Source organism: Macadamia integrifolia, chromosome 12, assembly GCF_013358625.1.
Source record: "Macadamia integrifolia cultivar HAES 741 chromosome 12, SCU_Mint_v3, whole genome shotgun sequence".
In the NCBI taxonomy this organism is placed as follows: domain Eukaryota; kingdom Viridiplantae; phylum Streptophyta; class Magnoliopsida; order Proteales; family Proteaceae; genus Macadamia; species Macadamia integrifolia.
Window position 1 is genome coordinate 18,374,618 of NC_056568.1, and position 10,734 is coordinate 18,385,351.

General features: G+C 33.4%; 1 protein-coding gene across 1 annotated transcript; it reads left to right on the plus strand.

Annotated features, from left to right (window-relative positions):
* Positions 1-999: 999 nt before the first annotated feature.
* LOC122057147 (cyclic dof factor 3-like) lies at positions 1,000-4,638 on the plus strand. The gene is made up of 2 exons (XM_042619160.1): positions 1,000-1,328; positions 2,866-4,638. The coding sequence occupies exons 1-2, from the start codon at positions 1,197-1,199 to the stop codon at positions 4,231-4,233; spliced, it is 1,500 nt and encodes a 499-aa protein (XP_042475094.1). The 5' UTR covers positions 1,000-1,196; the 3' UTR covers positions 4,234-4,638.
* The last annotated feature ends 6,096 nt before the right edge of the window (positions 4,639-10,734 follow it).

Sequence of the window (10,734 nt, forward strand, 5' to 3'; positions counted from 1 at the left end):
TCTATATATATGTATATATATATAGATATATTTGTCTTTGTAAATCTCCCTATTTTTGTATCCCTCCATTATCCTGCATTTTTTTTTTTTGGTATATCTGTCTCCATATTTACCTTTGTAAATATCTCCATCATTGTTCACTCCCTCCCCACTCTTCATAATTCTCTCTCTCTCTCCCCTCGCACTTGTGCTCCATGTTTTTTTCATCCTATCAAAGAGGATAGTGAATTTTTTTTTTTAAATAATTATAGAGATTTAATTATGAGAGAGAGAGAGAGAGAGAGAGAGAGAGAGAGAGAGAGAGAGAGAGATTTAAGTAGCAATAGCAATAATTACTTCTCCCTTTCTCCACCATATTTAGAAAGAGAGATAATTATTATTATTTTTTTCATCTTCCATTTTGAGGGGTATTTTGATCATTTGAAAAAAAAAATTGGTAGATGCCAATGGTTTTCTTATATTTTTAAAAAAGTATACCAGAGACAGGGAGTACATACCCTTTAATACTAGTATGATAGTATGATATATATATATATATCTATATCACATTAACACTATTTGGAATCAAAATCGAAATTAGACCGAATATCTGACTTTGGACCGATTGACATCCGTAAACACACCGTCATGGAAGAGAAATAAATGAAAGGATAAACTTATAGTGGGCCCCCCTATACTATTCCAAATGGTGCAAAAGTCGAATAGTTTGAAAAGTGATATTTCTCCCTCTGCAAGAGAAAAAGGACCCCTTTTGGCTGCTTTTCAGTGGCTGATGTCATCCACTAGATCTACAGCCACTAAAATTCGTGGCTGAAAATAGCTCCCATCGCTGATTAGGATGCCAGTTGGCAAGAATAGCAACCGATGCTTCACAGTGAAAATCACATTAAAAACTAATATTAAGAAAGAAAATAGAAAATGAGCCCAAATGAGAGATAAGGTGGAATTTTAAAATAATAAAAAGACCCAACCCCACCTTACCCCATCACGTTCTTTGTGCTTTTTGTGGGCTTTCCAAAGGGGGTTTTTTGGGTTTTGATTTCGGACGAAAACAATAGTCTGCTCTGCTCTGCTCTCTCTTCCCGATTCTTTGGTTTTTTTGGGTTTTGGTTTGGTTTGCTTTGTTGGGTTTTGGATATGGCATCGATCTCTTTGAGCTTCAGACGAAGTTGAGAGCAGAAATTGGAAGGGGAGAAATGCTTCAGGTCACAGATCAGGGTATTAAGCTTTTTGGGAAGACTATCCCGTTGCTGGAGAATCAGATTCCACAGGAAGCAGAGGTGAAATCCGATCCAGAATTTGTGGAATCTGAGGAGATGGTGTCCATGGTAATACTTTCCATACTGTACTTCACTACTTCTTGTCTATCCATTTTGAGGTTACATCAATTCATGTTTGTTGTTCTGATGGATCCCTATTAGTTTCTTTTGTTTCCTGTTTTCCAGATACTTAGCTGCTTCTCTTCCTTTTCTTGCGCTGTAGTCTGAAGATATGGTGAAATGAATACACCACTTTTTTTTTTTTGGGATAATTCGTGTAATATTATTGAGATTTCTCTTCGTTATAAGTTTGGATTTTGCGACTTTCATCTTCTTCTCAATCTCTTTTGGGTGTTGTGTTGTTAAAATTTTGCCGCTGGAATGATTTGGTGCTGTATTGAAGTTTCTTTTTGGTTTTCCATTTTTCTTTCCACCTGGTGTGAAGGTTTGGTTTTATGTGTTTAATAATGTGATGTAATAGAATCCCAAATGTTACAAAGGAAGTAGATTCTATTGGGATTAAGTTAAGTGGGTTATGCTAATGTTACAGGGGAAATAGATTCTATAGGAATTAAGTTAAGTGGGTTATCCTAATTCTTCTTTCCAGGTTTTTGGTTTGTGAAATGGAGAGTATCAAAAACCATTTTGTTGTAAATATTTCTGAATCAAGGTTTTATTCTTTTTCTCTCAAGTATGTGTGTGAGTTTACACTCTATACAGAGAGTTCCATATTGGTTTTCAGGTGATGGTGCCAAATTTAGTAAACTTTAGCGCATGTTGTTGTTGTTAGGATATGGTGGAGGTATAACCCCAAATAGGTTATGTGGGCTTCTTTGTGATAGTGCCGAATTTAATAAAAAAACTTTAGAACATCTTGTTATGAGCTATAAACCCTAATAGATTATTTGGACTTCTCTTGTTTTTTTATTTTCTTATTGTGATTTTGGTTAATGAGGAACACAAATTTTTCTGTGGCTTCCATGAGCTAGTTAATTGTGTTAACATGCTGTGCAAATTTGGTACTGAATATGTATTTACTTGCATGCAGCTATATTCCAGCTTCTGTTGGGTGCATATTTAAGCTTGTATACCTAGTTTGTGGATTCATGTACATCTTTGTCCAGTAAAACTGGGTTCCTATTCATGCAAGATTGTAGTTTATTTATAGCCTATCCTTGTTGTAGCAATTAGGATCTTCCTTCCGCTTCCAACCAAATGGTATTTTTTTTTAGGTATGATTTATTTATGATCAATTAATAGGGAAATTTTTTCTGTTTGATTGAAGCTGAGTTGGCATACCTAATTATTTGGTCTTGATATGAGAATTTTTAGTCATGTGGCTTGAAATTAGATTTTGACATGAAAAGTTTGTAGTAATGTAACTCAAGCATCTGTTTTCATGATATAATTAAGGCTTCTAAAATCTTGAATTTGATGGAATTTATGTGGTTGTTTGGAGAGTGGATGAGGATAAACCTTTTCAAGATTTGTAACAAACTATTAGTTGAAACCTGATATAGTGTTATTTCATGGCTGAATGGTTACATGTTATGTTAAACTTTTCCCTGAATTCTAGATGCTAATTACTGATTTCTTGTTCGTCCAGAGTGCATGCACCAAAAAAAAAAAGGCAGAGGACGATGGTGCTCCTACAGAGTCCAGGAACCAAGATAAATCTTCCATCATGGATGATGTTAAGGAAGGCAACCACCAAGCTCCCATCAAAGAAGAGAAGAATCATGATGAAAGCCAGGCTGAAACTGATATGGCAGTCCAAGAGAAAGTTCTTAAGAAGCCCGACAAGATTCTTCCATGTCCTCGATGTAACAGCATGGAAACAAAGTTCTGCTACTACAATAATTACAATGTTAATCAACCCAGACACTTCTGCAAGAAATGTCAGAGATATTGGACTGCTGGTGGAACCATGAGAAATGTTCCTGTTGGTGCTGGAAGGCGCAAAAATAAGCCCTCAACCTTACAGTATCGTCATATGATGATGTCTTCTGATGGAATGCCAAGCACCAGCATCGACGATCCTGATTCGGCAAATCACCAAGTTGTTTCCTGTGAAGGGCCACCCACACTTTCAAAACCTTTGAAGGAAAATGGAACAGTGCTAAAATTTGCTCCTGATGTACTTCATCTCGGAGAACAGAAAAGGAAAATTGAAATGGATATGATGGCTTGCAAAGAAAATGGAGAGGAGCCCTCATGTAATTCTTCAATGACAGTCTCAACTTGCGATGATATTGAAAAACATGAAAATGTGGCACAGGTTGGTACAACAGAATGTTGTAGTGGGCCTACTCCTACACATCCTCTGCCTACTCCTACACATCCTCTGCAATGTCATCCAGATACACCTTGGGCTTACCCATGGAATCATGGTTGGAATGATGTAGCTGCAATTGCAGCAAGCCGGTGCTCCTCTGGGTTAGTTTATGGACAGGATAGCAGTAACCCTAGTCTGATTCCGATGCAATGGGTCTCACCACCTATGATGTCAGGTCCCACTTTTTGTGCACCAAGTATTCCCTTCCCATTTGTGCCTTCTTCCTATTGGGGTTGCATGCTTAACTGGCCTCCAAGTGCATGGAATGTTTCATGGCTTGGATCTAATGGTAGCCTCTCACCATCATCCTCTCCTAGCAACAACAACTATTCTGAGAATAACTCTCCAACATTAGGGAAGCATTCTAGAGATGGAAGCGTACATGGAGAAGAGAAACCGGAGAAGTGTCTTTGGATTCCTAAGACGCTGAGAATTGATGATCTTGATGAGGCGGCAAAGAGTTCTATTTGGGCTACTCTGGGTATTAATCCAAATCAGAATGAACCAAGAACAAAAGGAGGCATTTTCAAAGCTTTTCAACCCAAAATGGAAAACCAAGTTGCACCAGATAGAGCGCAGATGTTACAAGTAAACCCTGCAGCTTTTTCTCGCTCTCAGACATTTCAAGAGAGCATGTAACGGATCTGTTCATGGAATTTTTCGTGAAAAAGCCGCTTAACTTTGGTTCACTCATGCATACTGACTGAACATTTTGTTGTATAGAGCATAGCATTTGGGAGTAGCTTTTCACTGATAGTGTCTTTTATGGCAGTGCTTTGTTTTCATACTTGTTTGGATGGTCAAGAGCCACCATAATCCACTAGGTTGGCAACACCATTTAAATTTGTTGAGTCTATGCTGTAAATAGTAGAGGGTAGTGGTGAGCTGTTTTATAGTGCTTTTTTTGATATCTTATCCAGACTATAGATTCTAGATTTGCAATTTCATGCTTATGTTTTTGTTTTTGAACCGGACGAGGGAAATAAAGATGCAAGTGCAAATCACTTACCGTCCTTTTGTTTTCCTCTGGTCATTTCGCCATCATTAACAGCTCTTATGCATGGCTTGTGCATAGTTCTGCAGTTTTGGAAACTATGGTCTGTATTTCATAACCCAACTTCATTTGAGATAAGGATATTGACCTTTGTATCTATTTGTAGGATCTATTATAGTTTTGAAGAAGATATTTTCTGAATCCTGTTAGAATATAATGCTGCACAGTTCAGTTGCTTTCACATGCTGATGTTTTTCTCTTACTGAGTATTGTGTACTCTTGGGATCAGATCTAGTAAGTACCTATTTGAAATACAACTGTAAAGCAAGTTTCAGAGAGTAGATGCTATTGTAAAACAAGTTTCAAAGAGTAGATGTTGTAGTTTGTGTCCGTATCATGATCTCTCCTTTCCAGTTTTCCTAATGACAGAGGGCTGTGTTAGCTGATTCATTTCTAAACATTATTATGGCCTTGGAAAGGCTGATATGGTGGGGTCAGTCTTCCTCAGGGCAAAGAAAATTGGTCTCTACCCCAAGAAAGAATTCAAAAACTGAGTTGATTTGGAAAGATAACTGAGTTAATTATCTTGTATTTTTTCTTTTATTCAATCAAAAGTAATTGTCTTTATGAGTGCTTCACTTAATAAAGAGTCCCTTTGTTCTTCATTCACCACCATATCTGCCTCCCTAGAAAACTTTGGAAGAATCCTATGAACTGAAGTTTCGAAGAACCGATCACTAAAAGTGTGCATAAGATATATTTGTATGTGTTGAGTTATTTCTGTGAATTCTGTTTGAACTTTGACCTTTTTCAAAAAGGCCCAGGGAAGAGTCAGCTACACTACTAAAAGGATAGTCCAACCCAACCACCTGTGTCTCTCCTTCCTGAAATAAATGGCTTTAAGTTGGACAAAAAGAAAAATCACAGCTTTTAAAAATGAAAACCACACCATTTCATGTATTTTCTAGCAGGTAAGGGATCTATTGAAAGAAAAAAAGGCAGGTCAGGGCTCTAGTACCCCCCTACGCCTCTGAAACTAACATGTGAAGGTACCACTCATGAACCCTATATAAATGAGTTGGGGGTTGGGCAAATAGTTCTTGCCCTTAGTGTTGAGCACATGCCGACCTGACTTAGAAGCTGGAATTTTACTACATATCCAACTGCTTAAAATCAAAACAAACCGCTAATAACTCAATAGCCTAGATAAATACATTGGTTTCAGATTTTATCTTTTACCACTAAGGTAAATCCAACAAGACCCATTGTCACCCCTAACTTGAAATCCCTATTCTACCAAGAAAAAAAAAACCTTGAAACCCCTATTATATATTTGTAATTTCTACACGTTTCTGAATAAAAAAAAGAAAAAGAAAAGATTTTGTAAGGGTTTTCTGGTTCCAGGGTGCTGTATTGTGATCGTCGGCATTGGGAGGTCCTTTGTAGGGGATACCTCTATTGGAGGTAACCTAAGATTGCCGCTGCATACGGTGGTGTGCATTGCTGTTTGCAGCCTCTTATTTCTACCTTGGAAAGGAGAGGGAATAGTACCTCTCCAAACCCTTAAAATTTAGGGAAAAAAAAGCCTCAATGGTAGTGCGGTCCTGCATCTAGACACAATACGTTGGTCATATTGACCTCATGCTAATCCAAATAACTTTAAAATTAATCTTTTAAGTTCTTACGAACCAAACTTATTTTGAAATGCTTTTATATCGTATACATTGTAGTTAGGTATCATATTTCGTGATTATTTGCTGTCATGTTTGTTAATTACATTATGTTTTATATATAAGATAGAATTTTGTCCTACCATGGGTGATAGATTAATCTAGTGTTGCTTTGTTTAATACATATGCAGTAAATCTATGGTTTTTTCTTAATTTTTAGTCAGCTTGTGGTTTTTTGAAATTCTCTTCAATGCTTACAATTGGTATTGGTGACATCCTATCGTCACGAGGCAATACATATAGTCTATTTATAACCTTTTAACACATCATGATGATTCAAAATATCGCAGAAACATCAATTTAAGTGATATTTCTTTGTATATATATATATATATATCATATTGTTATTATTATTATTATTATTATTATTATTCTTATTATTTTATTATTATTATTATTATTATTATTATTATTATTATTATTATTATTATTATTATTAAAAAGTATCTATTCCCTGTCTTTGTCTTTGGTATACTTTTTCAAAAAGACAAAAAAGACCTTTAACCTCACAAAAAAAAAAAACTTTCCAACGGGCTAAAAAACCTCGAAATGGAAGAGAAAAAAATTAATAATAAAAAATGGGTGGAGCAGAGAAGGGGGAAATAATTATTAAGTATTAAAAAAGATCACAATGAACAATTATCATGGGTGGGGAGAGAGAAACGGAAAAAAAAAATCATACTATCACACTACTATTAAAAAGTACGTACTCCCTATCTTTGATATAGTTTTTCAAAAAGACAAAAAAGACCTTTAACCTCTACAAAAAAAACTTTCCAACGGACCAAAAAACCCCTCGAAATAGAACAGAAAACAAATTAGTAATAGAAAAAAAAAAAGGTGGAGTAGAAAGGGGGATGTAATTATTAAGTATTAAAAAGGATCACAATGAACAATTATCATGGAGAGTGGGGATAGAGAAACGGAAAAAAATTAATAATAAGAAAAAGATACACCAAATAAGGGGAAGTAATTATTAAGTATTGAAAAGGATCACTATGAACAGTTATCATGGAGAGAGGGGAAAGAGAAATGTGAGAGGATAAGTGGGATTTTTTTAATTAAATTATATCATACTATCATACTATCATACTACTATTAAAAAATACGTACTCTCTGTCTTTGGTATATTTTTTCAAAAAGAAAAAAAAAAGATCTTTAACTTCTACCAAAAAAATTTCCAACGGACCAAAAAACCCCTCGAAATAGAAGAGAAAAAAAATTAATAATAATAATAAAAAAAAAGCTAGAGCAAAAAGGGGGGATGTAATTATTAAGTATTAAAAAGGATCACAATAAACAATTATCATGGAGAGTGGGGATAGAGAAATGGAAAAACATTAATAAAAAAAAAAGGTGGACCAGAAAGGGGGAAATAATTATTAAGTATTAAAAAGGATCACTATGAACAATTATTGTGGCCAGTGGGGAGAGAGAAACGTGAGAGGATAAGTGGGATTTAAAAAAAAAAAAATCATATCATACTATCATACTACTATTAAAAAGTATGTACTCCTTGTCTTTGGTATACTTTTTCAAAAAGACAAAAAAGACCTTTAATCTCTATAAAAAAAAAAAACTTTTCAACGGATCAAAAAACCCCTCGAAATAGAAGAGAAAAAAATTTATAATAATAAAAAAGGTGGAGTAAAAATAAGGGATGTAATTATTAAGTATCAAAAATGATCGCAATGAACAATTATCATGAAGAGTGGGGATAGAGAAATAGAAAAAAATTAATAATAAAAAAAAAGGTGGAACAGAAAGAGGGAAGTTATTATTAAGTATTGAAAAGGATCACTATGAACAATTATCGTGGAGAGTGAGGAGAGAAACGCGAGGGGATAAGTGGGATTTTTTTTTTTTTAAATCATATCATACTATCATACTGCTATTAAAAAGTATGTACTCCTTGTCTTTGGTATATTTTTTCAAAAAGACAAAAAATACTTTTAACCTTTACCAAAAACACTTTTCAACGGACCAAAAAAACCCTCAAAATGGAAGAGAAAAAAATTAATAATAAAAAAATGTGAAGCAGAAAAGGAAAAGTAATTATCAATTATTAAAAAGGATCACAATGAACAATTATCATGAAGAGTGGGGAAAAAGAAACGTTGAAGGATGAGTGAGATTTGAAGTAATTATTAAGTATTAAAAGGATCACAATGAACAATTATCATGGAGAGTGGGGAGATAGAAACATGAGAGGATGAGTGGGATTTTTCTTTTGGAGGAGAAAAAAAGTAATAATAAAAAAAAGGTGGAGTAGAAAGGGTGGAAGTAATTATTTAAGTATTAAAAAGGATCACAATGAACAATTATCATTAAGAGTGGGGAGAGAGAAACGGAAAAAAATTAATAATGAAAAAAAGGTGGAGCAGAAAGGGGGAAGTAATTATTAATCATTAAAAAAGATCACTATGAACAATTATCGTGGAGAGAGAGAAACGTGAGAGGATAAGTGGGATTTTTTCTAAAATCATACTATAGTATAGTACTATTAAAAAGTACATAGTCCTTGTCTTTGGTATACTTTTTCAAAAAGACAAAAAAAAGCATTTAACCTCTACCAAAAAAACTTTCTGACCTAAAAACCCCTCAAAATGGAAGCGAAAAAAATTAATAATAAAAAAAGATTGAACAGTAACGGGGGAAGTAATTATTAAGTACTAAAAAGGATCATAATGAAAAATTATCATGAAGAGTGGGGAGAGAGAAACGGAAAAAAATTAATAATAAAAAAAAGGTGAAACAGAAAGGGGAAAGTAATTATTATATACCCGTCGAAATGGAAGAGAATAGTACTATTAAAAAGTACGTACTCCTTATCTTTGGTATACTTTTTTAAAAGGACAAAAATGATCTTTAACCTCTACAAAAAAAAACTTTCAGTCGGACCAAAAAATCCCCTCAAAATGGAAGAAAAAAAATATTAATAATAAAAAAAGGTGGAGCAAAAATGGGAGAAGTAATTATTAAGTATTGAAAAGGATCACAATGAACAATTATGGTGGAGAGTGGGGAGAGAGAAACCGAAAAAATATATTAATAGTAAAAAAAAGGTGGAGCAGAAAAGGAGAAGTAATTATTAAGTATTAAAAATGATCACAATGGACAATTATCGTGGAGAGTGGGGAGAGAGAAACGTGAGAGGATAAGTGAGATTTTTTTTTTTTTAAAATCATATCATACGATCATATTACTATTAAAAAGTACGTACTCCTTGTCATTGGTATATTTTTTCAAAAGGACAAAAAAGACTTTTAACCTCTACCAAAAACATTTCCCAATGGACCAAAAAACCCTTCAAAATAGAAGAGAGAAAAATTACTAATCAAAAAATGGTGGAGAAGAATGGGGGAAGTAATTATTAAGTATTAAAAAAGATCATAATGAACAATTATCATGGAGAGTGGGGAGAGAGAAATGGAAAAAAAATTTAATAATAAAAAAAGGTGAAGCAAAAAGGGGGAAGTAATTATTAATTATTAAAAAGGATCACAGTGTGCAATTATCACGGAGAGTGGGGAGAGAGAAACGAAAAAAAATAAATAAAAAAAAAGGTGGAGCAAAAAGGGAGAAGTAATTATTAAGTATTAAAAATGATTACAATAAACAATTATCATGGAGAGTAGGGAGAGAGAAACGTGAGATGATAAGTGGAATTTGTTTTTAAATCATATCATACTATCATACTACTATTAAAAAGTACATGCTCCTTGTCTTTAGTATAATTTTTCAAAAAGACAAAAAATACCTTTAACCTCTGCTAAAAAAAACTTTTCAACGAACCCAAAAATCCCTCAAAATGGAAGAGAAAAAATTATTAAAAAAAAAAATGTAGCAGAAAGAGGAAAGTATTTATTAAGTATTAAAAAGAATCACAAGAACAGTTATCATGGAGAGTGTGGAGAGTGAAACCGAAAAAAATTAATAATAAAATAAAGGTGGAGCAGAAAGAAAGGGGGAAGTAATTATTAAGTATTAAAAAGGATCACAATAAACAATTATCGTGGAAAGTGGGGAGAGAAAAACGTGAGAGGATAAGTGAGATTTTTTTTTTTTTAAATCATACTACTATTAAAAAGTATTTACTTCTTGTCTTTTGTATATTTAACTTTTCAACAGACCAAAAAACCCCTCAAAATGGAAGAGAAAAAAAATAAATAATAAAAATAAGGTGGAACAGAAAGTGGAAAATAATTATTAAGTATTAAAAATGATCAAAATGAACAATTATCATGGACAGTGGTGAGAGAGAAACAAAAAAAAAATTAATAATAAAAAAAAGCTCAAGTAGAAAGGGGGAAGTAATTATTAAGTATTAAAAAGGATCACAATGAATAATTATCATGGAGAGTGGGGAGAGATAAACGTGATAGAATTAGTGGGAGTTTTTTTTTTTAATAATTA